The 18,728-nt window shown below is 37.1% G+C and overlaps 1 protein-coding gene across 6 annotated transcripts in view; it reads right to left on the reverse strand.

Annotated features, from left to right (window-relative positions):
• Positions 1–18,728, reverse strand: part of Tank (TRAF family member associated NFKB activator) — a 77,162-nt gene that overhangs the window by 20,182 nt on the left and 38,252 nt on the right. For 4 of the 6 annotated variants that reach the window (XM_004651880.3, XM_045148341.1, XM_045148340.1 and 1 more), the window contains 2 exons: positions 17,199–17,310; positions 15,514–15,632 (listed from right to left, as the gene is read on the reverse strand). In XM_004651880.3, the coding sequence (XP_004651937.1) occupies positions 15,514–15,632; positions 17,199–17,310 (231 nt within the window). The remainder of the gene's footprint in view (positions 1–15,513; positions 15,633–17,198; positions 17,311–18,728) is intronic. The other 2 variants (XM_045148343.1, XM_045148342.1) reach the window with 1 other exon arrangement.

Genomic DNA, 18,728 nt, shown 5'->3' on the forward strand with positions numbered 1-18,728 from the left:
GCTTCCCCTTTTTATTATCTATATATATAAAACTGTACTGCTAGCATAAAATAAACAAAAAGAAGGAAACAAAACATAAGAGATTAAATGTAGAAATACTTCATACCACTGGAAAAAAGTAATCTTTAAAAGAAACTAGATTGCTTTTTTTTTTTTTCGAGGTAGGGTCTCACTCTGGTCTAAGCTAACCTGGAATTCACTATGTAGTCTCAGGGTGGCCTCGAACTCATGGCGATCCTTCTACCTCTGCTCCCAAGTGCTGGGATTAAAGGCGTACACCACCACGCCTGGCTAGACTGCTTTTTGAAGAGTTCTTCCATACCTACTGGGGTTGACAGAAAAATAGCCTTTCAAGTTTTGGCAAGAAAAAAACCCAAGACTGGATAGTATATACTAACTCTATCTTTTATGGGGAGAGAAAGGGAAGGAGTGTGTATGTGTGTGGGGGGGGGGAGGAAGGGGGAGAGGGAGGATAAGATGAAAAAGGGGATTACATGGGGACATGAAAGGAGAAAATCCAGCCACACAAGAGATACTGGTTTATAAGTGGGAGGAGAACTAGGAAAGATGTCACGTTTCATTTTCTCTTTCCAAAAATGAGCTCCAGTATAATAGTAAAGCAAAAACCCTGAAATGATTACTAATGATTCTAATTAAAAAAAAACATAGATCCACAGCAGGTAAGGGTTAAACTGAATTTATTAATATGCTTTACATAACAAATTTTCCTCTTAGAATCTCTAATGCCTTTATTATGGTATTTTGGGAAAAACTGAACTTTAATGAGTGAACTAGATATATACAATTTATTATTTTCTTCTAGAGATTGTATAAACAAAAATTAGGCTTGGGCCTGGCTTAGTAGTTAAGGAACTTGTCTGCTAAGCCAAAGGAGCCAGGTTTGGTTCCCCAGGACCCATGTAAGCCAGATGCACAAAGTGGTGCATGTGTCTGGAGTTCAGCTGCAGTGGTGGGAGGCTCTGGCATGCCCATTCTCTCTCTTTCCCTCCCTCTGCCTCTTTCTCTCTGTCAAATAAATTTAAAAAAAAAGTGAAAAAGAGGAGCAATATGGAAGTGCTACATATGAAAAGAGGGTGTATTTGATCTAGAAATAAGACCAGGGGAAATGCAGTATTTGCTCAACTTGAGGAGACAAGGTGCTCCCTGAGGTACACCATACAAACATGTCTTTTTCTTCAGTTTTCTGAGAAAGAAAAATAGGTCCAGATTGGCATGTACCATTGTATAGCATGCACAATTATTATTTGTCTTATAAAAACAGACAGAAGTGAGCATTAAAGGAATATACATATTTTTAGATACTAAATAGCAAACAGTCAATCTTATTTCAAGTTCTCTTAGAAAATTTATGTACAGCATTATGTGTTTAGATGAAACAAATCAGATTTAACTTTCTTTCTTTCTTTTTTTTTTGGTTTTTGGAGGTAGGGTCTCATTCTAGCCCAGCTGATCTGGAATTCACTATGTAGTCTCAGGGTGGCCTCGACCTCATGGCGCTGGGATTAAAGGCATACGCCACCATGACCAGCCAGATTTAGCTTTCTAATAGGAATAAGTTGGTAGCTAAGTATCTTGATCAAAGGGAAAATCTTTATTATTCTTTTAATTAAGTATATACTTTGTATGGACACATCATGTGTTGGTATCATTATTCCTTCCTCCCTGCCCCCATTCCACTGAGGGGATCCTCAGTGTGATTGTTGGTATTTCCCATGGGGTTGTGTGTTATGAGTTGTGGCAGCAGCAGTCAATAATTATAATGGAGGAGGGGGAATGCTTCTGGGTATTCCCTCCCACCCTGTGGCTCTTACATCTTTCCACCCCCTCTTCTACAAAATTCCCTGAGCCATGGTGGGTGTGTCTTAAGCCTACTTCAGTGCTGAGCTCTCAGGAGCTGCTGAGTTTCTGCTTTGGTATCTGTTGAGTATGGGTCTCTTTTACCTTGTATGCTATGAAAGCAACACCCTTGCTCATTTCACCAAATTTAGTCAAATGATAATAATGTTTATCAGGGCTGGGTGTGGTGTTGCCTATTTAAAATCCCAGCAATGGGGAGGGAAAGAAAGGAGGATGGCTGTGAGTTCAAGGCCAATCAGACTATGCAGTAAATTTCATGTCAGCCTGGGCTACAGCAAAACCCTACCTTGAAAAACGAACAAAAAATATTTCTCTCTCTCTCTCTCTCTCTCTCTCTCTCTCTCTCTCTCTATATATATATATATATATATATATATACACACACACACACACATATAGATATATATAAAAGCATTTACCAAGTACTTGGCAACTTAAACAAATAAATTGTTGGGCTCTGAAAGGCCCAAGCGTGAGGCCTAGTGGAACTTCCTGAGCCTAGCTAAAGTTTGGCAACCTGTCTCTGGCCAGCTAGGACTCAGCAAGACGCCTAATGGTTTCTGGCCTGCCACTAGTGTGGCAATTATAATTACCATTTCAATAGTTAAAGTTTACTATTGGCCCTTACCTCTGCCCCCATCCTAAAATCCCCACCTTCGTCCCCAACATGATATAGACAACTGCTCAGAGTAATAAAGTGAGTTCCTACATCGAAAAGACTCCTGACTCAGTGTGGTTTTTCTCCGGTGGCCAGTAGAGGTATGAGTCATCATCCTTCTCAACCCCTAGGGAGGAACCAGCAGGCCTGGTTCTTCCCTTGGCACTACCTACCAGAGCGGGAAGGAGCCCCGCAATAAATATAGTTTAAGAGACTTGCAACAGAAAGAAAAATGACTAAAGTATTGAAAGAAGCTATGGGTTCCCAAACTCAGATGGATGGTCTTAAGTAGAGGGCATATAAAATACAAAGAGTTCAAGTATGATTGTGCAATCTAACACTAGACCTGGTAGCCTGAGATTTTATAAATCTCAGAAAGCAGAACAGTGATTAGGTTCACAATGCCTGCCAAATCTGTCATATGTATTAACTGAGGGAACATATAATTTATAAATGCTAATCTTAATGAACTATCTATAGAGAAAAACAACAAAGGTAGGGAACACTTTTTCCTATGAAGTCACTATTATGTAATTTAAAAATGGTTATGATAACTAAAACTTCCCAGCCAAACCTTCAGTTTTAGCCTTTTATTTATTATATAATATCCTCCAAAGTGGCCTAGAATAATTCTGATTCTTATGTAGAAATTATCATTTTCTTCTACCAAAACCAAGTAGAAAATTTAAGTTTATATATCTATGCAAATATAAGCAAGATATAGTAAATAAGAACTTTTCTTTCTCCTACTTCAATTAAAATTCAAGCCTCTTGGGTTGGAGAGATGGCTTAGTGGTTAACTGCTTGCCTGTGAAGCCTAAGGACCTCGGTTCAAGGCTCGATTCCCCAGTACCCACCAATGCACAAGGTGGCACATGCATTTGGAGTTTGTTTGCAGTGGCTGGAGGCCCTGATGTACCCATTCTTTCTCTTTCTCTCAAATAAATAAAAATTCAAGCCTCTGCTCAAGTCTACCATCAGCTTACTTGGCTAAGAATCTTTCTCTCTCTATTTTTTTTTTTTTTTTTCGAGGTAGGGTCTCACTCTGGCCCAGGCTGACCTGGAATTAACCATGTAGCCTCAGGATGGCCTCAAATTCATGGTGATCCTCCTACCTCTGCCTCCCAAGTGCTGGGATTAAAGGTGTGCACCACCACACCCTGCCTTTTTCTTAAATTTTGAGCCTTTGCTCAAGCTTGACTTCAGTAATTAGATCAGTTTTAGGTTTTTGTAAATTTTTAAAGGTTATGTTAGGTTAGTATAAACTGTTTATTTTAAATTAAGATCCTTTGAGTTTTTAAAACATATATTTATTTATTTGAGAGAGGGGGAGGGAGTGAGAATGGGTACACCAGGGCCTCTAGCCACTGCAAACAAACTCCAGATGCACGTACCCCTTGTACATCTGGCTTATGCAGGTCCTGGAGAATTGAACCGGGATCCTTTAGCTTTGCAGGCAAACACCTTAACTGCTAAGCCATCTCTCTAGCCCTCCTTTGAGTTTTATCTTGGCCATAAAATTATAGTTGGGATTTCATTTTTGTCACATAATTTGTTCTAATTATATAGCAGGATCAAATAGGATTAAGTTATATGATAGGATTGTACTTCCTATTGAGTTATTTTATCATGCTTGCTAGTTGTTTTAGGTCTCCAAATCTGTTTTCTTTTTAAAAAACACTTTATTTATTTATTTGAGAGAGAGAGAGAGAAAGAACGAGCAAGAGAAAATGGGCGCAATAGAGCCTCCAGCCACTACAAATGAACTCTAGATACATGTGCCACCTTGTGTATCTGTCTTACGTGGGTCTTGGAGAGTCAAACTGAGGTCTTTTGGCTTTGCAGGCAAACGCCTTAACTGCTAAGCCATCTCTCCAGCCTTAAATCTTTGTTTTCTGCTATAGTTCCTTAAAGGGGACAGATTGCTGGCAATGACTAGCAAGTATGGAGAAACATAAGTTTGATGAATACTTTTTGTCTAAGTGATTGAAAAGCAAATTTTTAGGTATCAGCTTTACTCAAATATGTCAGTGCAGTACATTTACTTGTGGTCGCTAGATACAGCAAATCCTACTTCCTGGATGATGGCAACTCCATAGCTACAGCATTCTTCCACTGTTCTAAACTACAAAACCTTGTTTCTCAAAGCTACCATATCTGCTGATTTAATTTGCAAAGTAGCTACATTAGAAATTTGCAAACTAACTGGTACCTTTCAGAAGCAACATTTACTCATCATTACTAGAGAGTGGTGTGCATGCATGTGTAGGCCAGAGGCAGATGTCGGGCTTCTTCCTCAGTTGCCTTTATTGTAAGAGATAGGATCTCTTCCTGAATTGAGAGCTCACTGATTTGGTTATACTAGCAAGACAGTGAGCTCCAGGGATTGACTATGTCCACCTCCCCAGTGCTGAGATTACAGCTGTACACTGCCATGCCTGGGTTTTCAGTGGGTACTGAGATCCAAGCTCAGTCCTCCTGCTTGTACAGTATGCACTGCACTATATCCACTGAGCCACCTCCCCAGGCTCTAATTTTTTAAAAATATTTTTAATTTATTTACAAGCAGACAGAGATAGAGAGAATAAAGACAGAGAGAATGGGTGTGCCAGGGCCTCCAGCCTCTGCAAACAAGCTCCAGATGTATGTGCCATTTTATGCATCTAGCTTTATGTGGGTATCTTGGTTGTTAGGCAAGTGCCTTAACTGTTGAGCCATCTCTCCAGCTCCCCAGGCCCTACTTTTTATTTTTATTTTTTTGTTACTTTTTATTTATTTGAGAGTGACAGAGAGAGAAAGAGGCAGATAGAGAGAGAAAGAGAGGATGGGCGTGCCAGGGCCTCCAGCCACTGCAAAAGAACTCCAGACACATGCGCCCCCTTGTGCATCTGGCTAATGTGGGTCCTGGGGAATCGAGCCTCGAACTGGGATCCTTAGGCTTCACAGGCAAGCGCTTAACCGCTAAGCCATCTCTCCAGCTCCCCAGGCCCTATTTTTTTTTTTTCCGTTTCTTTTTTTTTTTTTTAAATTTTTATTAACATTTTCCATGATTATAAAATGTATCCCATGGTAATTCCCTCCCTCCCCACCCCCACACTTTCCCATTTGAAATTCCATTCTCCATCATATTACCTCCCCATTACAATCATTGTAATTACATATATACAATATCAACCTATTAAGTATCCTCCTCCCTTCCGTTCTCCACCCTTTATGTCTCCTTTTCATCTTACTGGCCTCTGCTACTAAGTATTTTCATTCTCACGCAGAAGCCCTATTTTTAAGTTTCTGTCTAGTAAATGAAATGAAAAGCCACAGACACACATATAGAATAAATTAGATATACAAATACATATAATAAAAAATGAAGCATAGAACTACCCGTTTGGGTATAAAAACATGTAATTTCTATTTATATAGTTTTAAAATTATATAGTTTTTAAATTATATTTATATAGTTAAAAGTTCAAATAAACATATTCTGGATCATAGAGTATGAAGTGATTATAACATTCAATTAATGTCAAGACTTTACATAACCAGATTTAAAAAATGTATCTGGTATATAGCAGGAATTCAGAATTCAGAAAAACAATTCACCAAAATCAAGCTCTTTTATGTGTTCTATTTCTTGGACCTATACATATTTCCTTGTTATCAAAACCCTGCAGAAATTTGTATCACTTCTTACAAAAAGTGGGAAAGACAAGGCAAACAATATCTTTCAAATACTAGACATCTAGTTAGTATTTACTCAGTTTAGCAATCAAACTACCTCCTAGAAGCAAATATAAAAATCTCAGCACACATGCATGCGTGTGCGTGTGCACACACACACATGAAACAGAAGAAAAATATTTTAAGAAGGGCTGGAAAAAAAAGCCAGGTATGGTGGCACATGTCTTTAATCCCAGCACCTTGGTGGCTGAGGTAGGTGGATCACCCTGAGTTTACGGCCAGCCTTGGCTACAAAGTAAGTTCCAGATTAGCCTAGCCTACAAAGTGAGTACCAGGTTAGCCTGGGCTAGTGTCAGACCCTACCTTGGAAAAACAAAAACAAAAATTTCAAAAAGGAAACAAAAAGGTTGGGGGTGGGAAGAAGAAGGTGCTAGTAAGATGGCTCAGTGGTTAAAGGTACTTGCTTACAAGCCTGTTGACCTGAGTTCAATCCTCAGTGACCAGGTAAAAGCCAAATGCAAAGTGGCACAGGCATCTTCAATCCCAATGTGCCTATCTATGGCAATGGGAAGTGGAACAAGAAGACTATAGAAGCTCATAACAGTAGCAGCAATAGAGATCCTGTTTCAAAAGGTGGAAGGAGAAACAGCCAAAAGTTGGTCTTTGACCTCCATATGTGTGCTATGACACATATGCACTCCCCCCTATATAGACATACACACAAATAAATAAATAAGTAATAAATGAAACAACTTTTAAACTCTCCTTTATGGGGATCATAAAAATGCTATAGTATGTTACAATCCTGGTTAGAATGAATAATTAGTAACAACATACAACAGTTTCTTGGTTCTCAAAGTACTTTCTAGCTATCACTCTCTTCCTGTAAAATCTCTATTCATATTACTATCATTTAAACTGTTCTTAAGATGGCGGGTTACAATACTTTCTTTTCTTCTGAGATTAATCATAGGAATTAGAAGCAGAATTTACCATCATTACCACCACCATTTGGTGATGGGGAACGGATTTAAGGGCCACTGAGTTATACTCTAGCACCTAAATTCACTATTCAGTTCTGTCAAGTTCCTTTACTTTTCATTACTATTTATCATAATGTGAATTAAATATCACTCTTCTTCCTTACCCCTTATAATTGATATTCTCTTTTACACACTAAAATCTACAATACTCATGACACGTAAAACATATTTAAAACATTAATATTTCACTCTAAGAGATGGAACCTTAGCCAGGTGTGGTGGCACACGCCTTTAACCCAGCACTCAGGAGACAGAAGTAGGAGGATCGATGGGAGTTTGAAGCCACCTGAGACTACATAGTGAATTCCAGGTCAGCCTGAGGTAAAGTGAGACCCTACCTCGAGAAAAAAAAAAAAAAAAAAAGATAGAGATGGAGCCTTATTCTTTGTTCCTGGAGCACTTGGCCACTTACTATTTTTTAAAAAAAATTTTGGCTTATTTTTATTTGTTTATTTGAGAGCGACAGACAGAGAAAGAGGTAGAGAGAAAGAATGGGCACGCCAGGGCTTCTAGCCACTGCAGACGAATTCCAGATGCATGCGCCCCCTTGTGCATCTGGCTAATGTGGGTCCTGGGGAATTGAGCCTTGAACTGGGGTCCTTAGGCTTCGCAGGCAAGTGCTTAACCGCTAAGCCATCTCTCCAGCCCTTGGCGACTTACTTTTATGAACAGAATCCTGTGGAGGAGAAGGTATGTGACTTTAGAGACTAGATCACAGAAAGCACCTTGCTCTCTCTTCTCTTGGATTCTTTGAGAAAAGTTAGCTGCCAGGATGTGATTAGAAGCCCATATGGCAAGGCCTTCTGCCAGCAGTTATGTGAGTGAGCCATCTTGGAAGTGGATCCTCCACTGGCTAAGCCTTCAGAACCTTTTAATCTTTGCTATCTCCTGACTTCAACCATAAGAGATCCTGAACCAAAGGCACCCAGCTAAGTCACTCTTGAATTTATGACCAACAGAAACTGAGAAAATAAATATTTGTTGTTTTTAAGCTGTTAAGTTTTTATATTAGCTTGGGGTAATTATATAATAATGCAAAAGATATGTAGTATACTGTGGTGTATAAGAGGTAAAACTCAGTTATTAAAGTTAAACTAAACACATTATTTCATGTTTCCCAACTCTTAAGTAGAATATTAAAGATCATTAATGATACAGCCTGTTTACTTAACCTCATTAGGTCCCTTTATGAGAAAAATGATTCTTCACTGTTTCTGTGTAGGAATAACAGGAATAGAAGCTGAACTATAATTTCATATTTATTGACTGAAATGCTACAGATCAAACATAGGGCCCCATGCATACTAGGCAAGCACTATACTGCTCAGTATCCCTCCCTCATCCCAGCCAAGTTTCAGGTTTCTGTTTTTGGGGTGTGTCTGTTCATATGTCAGAATGTGGGACCGTGGACAACCTTGAGTGTCAGTCCTCACCTTCCAACTTGTTGAACATTATTCACTGCTGTGTTTACCAGGCTGGCTGGCCTGCAAGCTTTCAGGATATTCTACTGTCTCTGCCTCACATCTTGTTGTAGGAGCACTGCGATTACAGAGCGAGTGCCACGGTGTCCAGCTTTACAAGGGTTCTGGGATCCAAACTCAGTTACTCATACTTACATGACAAATGCTTTATTCACTGAGCCATCTCTTCAGTCCCTCATGTTTCTTAAGTTAAACATTCAAAAAGAATTTTTTCATTGTTTCTTTCTTCCCTTGTTTCATTTCCAAAGATAGTCACAACCACAATTTGCCACAGTGTCCATAAGTCTTTGTTCTCTTGACTATTCTCAACAAAATCCTAAACAAAACAGTCTAAAGAAAACAAATCTTGGGCTGGAGAGAAGGCTTAGCGGTTAAAGTGTTTGCCTGCAAAGCCAAAGGATCCCAGTTCGACTCTCCTGGCCCCATGTAAGTCAGATGCACAAGGGGGAAGCATGCATCTGGAGTTCATTTGTAGTGGCTGGAGGTCCTGGCGTGCCCATTCTCTCTCTCTGCTTCTTTCTCTCTCTCAAATAAATAAATAAAATATATTAAAAAAAAAAAGAAGAAAGAAAACAAATCTTCAAGCCACTTGCCAAACAGATGAAAGGACTGTGGATGTCCATTAGTAACTTCCTTCTACTGATTAAAGGCATTTCTATTAATTTACTAATTCATTACAGAAGCTAGGCCAACTTATTGGGAATATAACTTCTAGATTTTTTTTTTTTTTAATTTGTTTTTCTTTTTCAAAGTAGGGTTCCACTCTAGTCCAGGCTGACCTGGAATTCACTATGTAGTCTCAGGGTGGTCTTAAACTCACAGCAATCCTCCTACCTCTGCCTCCCAAGTGCTGGGATTAAAGGCATATACCACCATACCCAGCTGGATTATTTTTATTTATATATTTTTTCAATACAGGATATTGCTTTAACCATTTCTTCATGTCTTCTGGTTCTCATCAACTTGGATGCACATTTTTACAAAACTAAAACTAAATAATATAAATATTTTTTATTTTGAGAAAACTAATACAATCAAATATTTCAAAGTTCAATAGGAAGATTTTTTATTTGTATTACCTAAAAGTAGTTTAATTATTTCTAAGTATAGATCAAAACTTATGCCCATGAAAAAAATTTCAATTTATATGGGCTGGACAGAGAGGGCTTAGCAGTAAAGGCACTTGCCTTCAAAGCCTAAGGACCCAGGTTCAAGTCCCCCAGTACCCACATATATCAGATGCACAATGTGGTCATGCATCTGGAGTTTGCTTTCAGTGGCTAGAGGACCTAAAGTGCCCATTCTCTGTCTCTTTATGTGCCTCTTTCTCTTACTCTCAAATAAATACATAAATAAATAAAATATTTTTTGAAATTTCAACTTCTTTATTAGACAATTTTTTTTCTAAATTAGGGCTAATTTTTAAAAAGCTGGTTATACAACCAGCTCTCAAATACTGAATAAATCGAACTTATTCCTTTTCTTTTAGAATATATTTCTTCTCGCTATATATTTAGTGCTCATTAGTACTTTGGCAGAAGGCACATAAAAACAGAGGAAATACAGTTTAATTTTTATTTTTATTAAATGGCACAGCATAGAGAGACTATATTAGTAAGGATAACTAAGATAACTCACTGAATCTCTATTTATTCCTTACTTGGAACTTTCCTGCTGTCCACAAAAATACTGACAATTGAAGTACCATTAGTTACTTGGAAATAAGCTATTGCTGGCATGATTTCTGAAATATACATATGTAAATATTTACCATACAAAATGAAAACAAATGTACTTTTTTTTTTTTTGGTTTTTCAAGGTAGGGTCTCACTCTAGCCCAGGCTGACCTGGAATTCACTATGGAGTCTTAGGGTGGCCTCGAACTCATGGTAATCCTCCTACCTCTGCCTCCTGAGTGCTGGGATTAAAGGCATGTGCCACCACGCCCGGCTAAATGTACTTTTAAAAAGGATTTCTGTGGAGAAGATAGTGAGTGGTTGGATGCACACAGAGGGATCACAATTATGTCTGTACTCTAGCACTGTCACCAACTGTTTTTAAACCAATCAAGTGTCTCATGTTCAAGAATATATTCATTGAACTCCAAGAGTTTGGGCCAAGTTTCAGACAGCAGCATTCACCAGTCTAACTGACTGTGATCTTCCTGAATAGTCTATTGTCTCCACTCTTTCCTGAGTGAGGCATACTGGGATTACAGATACTCATCACAATGGGTAGTTATATGGGGGTTCTGAGGAACTGAACTCAGATAATCATGCTTATGTGGAAAGCATCCTATCTACTGAGAAATTTCCATGTTCTCTCTTATTTTTATGTGGAGCTCTATATAATGATGCAAACTATTATGAACAATTTTATGTCATATATCCCTACATATATGTAATTATATGTATATATAATGTTATAATATACATATAATCAAAATAATAATAATACTGAAGTGTTAGACTGCATAGTTAGTAAGAGTTTATCCATGGAAACCAATTTTCTATATTAAAGAGTTGGTGAAACTGGGCTGGAGAGATGGCTTAGCGGTTAAGCGCTTGCCTGTGAAAGGACCCCGGTTCAAGGCTCAATTCCCAGGATCCACGTTAGCCAGATGCAAGGGGGCACATATGTCTGGAGTTCATTTGCAGTGGCTCGAGGCCCTGGCACACCCATTCTCTCTCTCTATCTCCATCTGCCCCTTTCTCTGTCTGTCGTTCTCAAAAAAAAAAAAAAAGAGTTGGTGAAATTAAAGCAAAAAAGGATTTCTGTTGAATGTTTTCCTTTGACTACTTATTGGCTGAAAAATAAGCTATAAAACCTTAATAAATAGCAAAACTCATCCAAATGTAAAATAAATTATTAATAATCTTAAGAGCTTTGATAACATCCTGTCTGTTCTAAGTATTGCAACTAAAATGCTTTGTGTATACGTATGTATATATACATATCTTTAAATATTATTAATAAATAAAATTAATTTTTTTTTGAAAGGGCTGGAGAGATGGCTTAGTGGTTAAGCACTTGCCTGTGAAGCCTAAGGACGCCAGTTTGAGGCTCGATTCCCCAGGACCCACATTAGCCAGATGCACAAGGGGGCGCACGCGTCTGGAATTCATTTGCAGTGGCTGGAGGCCCTGGCGCAACCATTCTCTCTCTCTCTGCCTCTTTCTTTCTCTGTCTGTCGCTCTCAAATAAATAAAAATAAAATAAATTAAAATGCTTTGTGTATACGTATGTATGTATATATACATATCTTTAAATATTATTAATAAATAAAATTAATTTTTTTTGAAAGGGCTGGAGAGATGGCTTAGCAGTTGAGGCACTTGCCTGCAACGCCAAAGGACTCAGGTTCGATTTCCCAGTACCCATATAACCCATACAAGGTGGTACGTGCATCTGTAGTTTGTTTGCAGTTGCTAGAGGCCCTGGCACACCCATTCTCTCTCTTAAATAAATAAATAAGTAAATAAATATTTACTTATTTACTTTGAGACAGAGAAGGGGAGATACACATGGGGGGAGAGATGCACGTGGGGGGGGTGGTGGAAGAATGTACATACCAGGGCCTCCTGCCACTGCAAACCAACTCCAGACTCATACACCACTTTATGCTTCTGACTTTATGAGAGTACTAGGGAACTGAACCTGGGCCATTAGACTTTGCAAGCAAGTACCCTTAACCACTGGGTCACCTTTCCAGCCCTCTTTGTTATTTTGGACTGAAGATAGTCTATTACCTTTAAAAAATGCTATGAATGGAATAAATATAAGATTTTGATCATTAAAAATTATCAGAAGTTTTTTTTTTTAATTTTTTATTTATTTATTTGAGAGTGACAGACACAGAGAGAAAGACAGATAGAGGGAGAGAGAGAGAGAATGGGCGCGCCAGGGCTTCCAGCCTCTGCAAACGAACTCCAGACGCGTGCACCCCCTTGTGCATCTGGCTAACGTGGGACCTGGGGAACCGAGCCTCGAACCGGGGTCCTTAGGCTTCACAGGCAAGCGCTTTAACTGCTAAGCCATCTCTCCTATCAGAAGTTTTTGACCTCTCCTATCAGCCCTATCAGAAGTTTTTGACCTAAGAAAACTGATTATAGACAGCTTGCTTAAGCATTAAGTATAGGTTAACATTTATAGCAGTTCAATGATTTTACAATGCACTGTAATAGGCCTAACATCAAAACTGTATTCCAAAAGTCAGAATGATTGTTACCTAATATCCTCTCTCTTGCAAGATAAAGACATGTTCCAATGCTGCTGTTCTTTGTAGATGGTTTGCCAGAAATTTTAGTGAATGGAACAAAGAAAATAGAATGACTAAAATAAAAAAAAAATGGCTTCATACCAAAATCATGTAAAAGATAATATAGATAATTTCTCATTCTAAAATTTTTATTCATCAAGGTCTTGGAGCTGGAGAGATGCCCAAAGTTAAGGGTCTTGCTTGCAAAGCCTAATGATGTAGGTTTGAATCTCTAGTACCTATGTGAGCCAGATGAAATAAGTGGTACATGCATATGGAGTTTGTTTGCAGTGGCAGGAAGCACTGGAGCACCTATACTCATTCTTCATTCTCTCAGTCAGTCTCTTTCACTCTCTGATGAATGAATAAAATTTAAACAAAATTTTAAAAAATACCTGAGGCTATGGGAGATTAAAGGTGTTTGCCACCATGCCTGGCCTCTTAAAAAATTAAAAGAAAAAGGAGGTCTTAATATTGGATTTCTCAGATTTGATATTAAATTACAAGTTAATATAGTTTTAGTTGTGAAATATGTAACTCAAAAGACCTGACAAACAAAACTAACATCTCTTACTTTGAAAAATAATTATTTATTTGTTTTCAAGATAGGGCCTTACTCTAGCCTGGGATGACATGGCACTCACTCTCTAGTCCCAGGCTGGCCTCTAACTCAAGTCAATCCTTCTACCTCTGCCTCAAGTACTGGGATTAAAGGCATATGTCACCATACCCCACTCTAATTTCTTTCTTTTTTTTAAATTTTATTTATTTACTTATTTGAGAGCGACAGACACAGAGAGAAAGACAGATAGAGGGAGAGAGAGAGAATGGGCGTGCCAGGGCTTCCAGCCTCTGCAAACGAACTCCAGACGCGTGCGCCCCCTTGTGCATCTGGCTAATGTGGGACCTGGGGAACCGAGCCTCGAACCGGGGTCCTTAGGCTTCACAGGCAAGCGCTTAACCGCTAAGCCATCTCTCCAGCCCTAATTTCTTACTTTTAAGAGGAAAGATCTATATATTGCATTTTTTTTTTCGAGGTAGGGTCTCACTCTAGTCCAGGCTGACCTGGAATTCACTATGGAGTCTCAGGGTGGCCTAGAACTCACAGCGATCCTCCTACCTCTGCCTCCCAAGTGCTGGGATTAAAGGCGTGTGCCACCATGCCCAGCTAAAATATTGCATTTTTGACTGAACTGGTCTTTTTGATAGTATTAGTCCTTATTAGCTGAACTCACAGACATTTCACCCTACAAAGCCCAAATCATTTCCTGTAAAAAAATTCCTCTTCACATGTAGAAAAATTCCAATGACTCAGGAAACCATGGAGAAAATATAGTATTTATCTATGTGTCCACTACCCTGATTTAACAAGTGTTTAATGGCATTATCACACAGATTATAGGTAAAAATGAAGTGTCTTTATTTCACTTCCACATCATCTCCTTTCTCTTCAGCTCTAGATGATCATTTTTCTTTTTCTTTTCATTCTTTTCTTTTCTTCCTTCCTTCTTTCTTTCTTTTTTTGGAGGTAGGGTCTTGCTCTAGCCCAGGCTGACCTGGAATTCACTATGTAGTCTCAGGCTGGCCTCAAACTCACAGTAGTCTTCCTATCTCTACCTCCCGAGCACTGGTATCAAAGGCATGTGCCACCACACCTGGCTAGATCATTTTTCTAAAGAAATTATGTACCTTTTCCAGTCCATATTTTTATACTTTTACCATATATTTGTCTGTTTATATTGCTATATTTTAAAACTTACACAAATTATCCCCATTTTATCATTTTGTAATTGCTTTTACTCAATAAAATCTGATAATTTTTCTAAACTGCTTCTAAAAACATACTGTTCTGCTCTTGACAGATGTTTAAGTTGCTTGTAATCAATATAGCATAAATACCTATTTTGTGCATATATATGTGTACATACGTACGTACATACACATACATACATATATAGATATATATATATAGATATATATATATCTATATATATATGTGTGATACATATGTAGATATTGTATTTCTACATTGTTTCAATTAGACTTTGTGAATCCAGTAAGGTGGAAGGTGGATTCACAACTAAACACAAAAATTTGCAGAAAAAATTAAAAGCTATTTTTCAATCTGGATCATGTGTGTCTTACTGTCTACCTCAGGTAAACTTTTGTTTCTTTGTTAATCATTTACATATGGGTTAAATGCTTACACTATAGAACACTAAGAAACATAGAGACTTGAGTTTTATTTTAAACAGAAATAATTCTTCCATGTAGGAGGATGGATGTCATACTTATATATATAGAGCATCATGGATCACCTCAGGAAAATAAAATGAGGAAGATGTATTGTAGATTGGTATGTAAATGCTGATTTTTGCAGAAGCAATGATAGAGTTTAAAAGAATCTTGCCTATCTTCTGTCCATGACTTGCTTACTCATACTGTGACAGCACACTGAGTTCTATAAGTCTGTGGAACCTAATTTTCTTCAGAGAAGAAACCTGAAGCAAAGTCTACCTTTGAGTGTTTATCTCTTGATGTTCCTGGTTTCAAAACTGTATCATGTAGTTGATCAAGAGTCAAATTCTTCCTTGGTTCACTGTCTTCAAGCAAGGGAATACAGCCATAACTGTTATCTGCAAGACAAAAATCTCTTGGACATCAGCTGAAAGCCTTTACTATTGGTTTCATCAAGAAATACAAAACAAACAAACAAAACCCCCTAAAACCTCTGTAATTTGAAAAGAATATATTTTTTAAGCTCTAGCTTAAAAAAATATTTATGTGATAGGTATCTTGACAAATTGTTTATTAAAAAGTTTTTCAATCCCACTGAACATACTAAACCCTTATTCTATTGAAGTAAATAGTAAAATACATACAGTTTAGAAAACAGAAATATGCTCCTTGCATTTGACTTTTACCAACAATTAAATTTTTATATTGTATTTTGAGTATGCATTTCTTATTTAAGATAATTACAAAACTCTATGCTTAATGCAGGAAAACAGAAAATGCAGACATAACATTAAGAAGGAAAAACCAAAGCTACCTATAATTTCGATTACCTGTGAATTATTACTGTTAACATTTTTAGTTTTTCTTTTCCTATTCATATGAATTTAAATAAGAATGTTTTTCTGCATAAATGAAATAACTGTATAATTATATCTTAACATTGTTTACTTTGCTACATATCATGCACATATTTCTTGCTAGTAAGTTGACATCTATTATCATTTTTCTTGGCTATATAGTTGTTCATGTGGACCACTGTAACTTAACTTTTGGAATTTCCCCTTTCAAAAAATAGTTTTGGGGGGCTGGGGAGATGGTTTAGTGGTTAAAGTACTTGTCTGTGAAGCCTAAGGACCCAGGTTTGATTCCCCAGTACCCACATAAAACCAGATGTATAAAGTGGTGCATGTCTAGAGTTCGTATGTAATGGCTAGAGGCCTTGGCACTCCCATTATCTCTCCCCCAAATAAATAAATAAAATATAAAAATTTAAAAATAAATTTTGGATTGTTTACTGGTTTATTCAAAGTGCACTTCAAAAGTAGAGGTGCACAGGACAATGAATGAGAAGAGGGCACACAGCTTCCATGCCCTCTCTGGGAGCACTACCCTTCAGGATCCTCCAAATGTTCAGCTACCTGGAAGCTCAGACATTTCCATGTTTTTGACTTTTCATAAGCAGAAATTATTCTGTGATGGAACAATCTGTATATTCATTTTTAAGTACTTGCACATTTTTTTTTTTTTTTTTTTTGAGGTAGGGTCTTGGCTGACCTGGAATTCACTATGTAGTCTCAGGTTGGCCTTGAACTCATGGCAATCCTCCTACCTCAGTCTCCTGAGTGCTGGTATTAATGGCATGCACCACCATGCCCAGCATTTTTTCTTATGACATATTCTTGGGACTGCTTTCAATTCGAAAGAAACAGACATTTGAAAAGGCTTTTGCTAATTATTGGCAAAGTGCCTTCCAGGAACTTTTAAAAAAATTAACACAGGGCTCCATTCTATCAAATATGCAGTAGCTCATTTTCTCATATACTGCAGGTTTTATTTAAATGAACACACATGTATATCTATGCTTCATTTGTCAAAATTATTTACAGAAATAGAAAAACTCAAATTTCACCTTTCTTTTCTTTAAAATGGTCAAGAAATACATTAAAAATATAACATGAACATACCTCGACTGGAATTGACAAGAAGTAACTGTGATTGTAGCTTGTCAATGAGAGTTTGTTGAAGTAACAGCTGTTCCTGTTGCTCACGTATTCTCTGCTCATAATTCTCAGTCTGCTGACATGAAAGCCAGTTAGTCTGATATTTACTGATAGACACCAGCATATATTTAAAGTCCATTAATAAATATATAGAAGTTGTCCATAATGCCATTTCCCAGTTACTTCAAAATTTATTTAAGAGTTAACTTCAGAAATGTAGTTGTAATTGTTATAAACATAAGTGATATAAAACAAATACAGCCCTGTAAGACTTTAAAAATGTGTTATTTAGCCAGGCATGGTGGCGCACGCCTTTAATCCCAGCACTTGGGAGGCAGAGGTAGGAGGATCACAGTGAGTTCAAGGCCACCCTGAGACTAACAGAGTGAATTCCAGGTCAGCCTGAACTAGTGTGAGACCCTACCTCGAAAACCAAAAATAAATAAATAAAAATTAAAAAAAATGTGTTATTTAAAGAAATTATAGTCAAGAGTTTAACATTATGATTCCTTAGTTTTTCAGTTAGGATAAAAATTGTAACCTGAAAATTTAATCAGCATAAAATTTTATGTTAAAATTAAATTTTACAGTTTTCAATTAAACACTGCATTATTTTAAGAATACAAAGCCACAGGAAAAGTAGCCAGAAATAAGACTAAGAAAATCAAAAGAAAAAACACAAATTATAAAAATATAATAACCCGAAACAGCATGAACACCATGGCAAATTTTTATTATATAAAATGTTATTTATATTCTAATATGACATACTTGCTCTTATATTTTATCTTGCTATTATTTTGTTATTTTATTACAATGGCTGCCAGAATTAAGTGACAATAATGATACAAGTATGTATTAAGGAATACATATATAGAGATGTGACAACATTCCAGAAAATTTGAAAATATATCACAATCCCCGAATTAGTGAAGTCTTAAGAAACTTATTAGGCAAACATAATATAGATTTCTTTGCCAATTTCTCCCACTGGAGAAACAAATAAATAATTGGCTAGACATATTTACTTGAACATAAAAGAGGTTCTAATAATCTTAGAGCATCCTTTAAATATGTGAAGTTCTATTACTTTCAGAGACCAGTAAACCTAAAATCATAAATTAAACAGTTTTTCCTAGATTCTTAAATATAAATCTAAGAAATTAATGCAAAATACACTTACCCAAATAAATTGTGAGCTTATATGGAAGACACTTCAGAGATGCATCAATAACAGCAGAGGAGTCTAATATAACCTAAGTGCCCTGTTGTCTTTGCATGTTACCTGAGGATATTCTTACATAACTTGACACTCCCCACAAAAAGCATGTGAAATATATTCTTATAAACAGAAAAATGAATCTTGTGAGTTTGTGGCCCATATTTTCAATGACATGTCCAGTGACTATGAGTCTTAGAACTAAGATCTAGATACACAGCCAAATTGTTCAGAATAAGATATTCCTATGTAAGTTAACTTGCAAACTGTTAAAA

The sequence above is a fragment of the Jaculus jaculus genome, chromosome 4 (genome assembly GCF_020740685.1).
Source record: "Jaculus jaculus isolate mJacJac1 chromosome 4, mJacJac1.mat.Y.cur, whole genome shotgun sequence".
NCBI classification, from domain to species: domain Eukaryota; kingdom Metazoa; phylum Chordata; class Mammalia; order Rodentia; family Dipodidae; genus Jaculus; species Jaculus jaculus.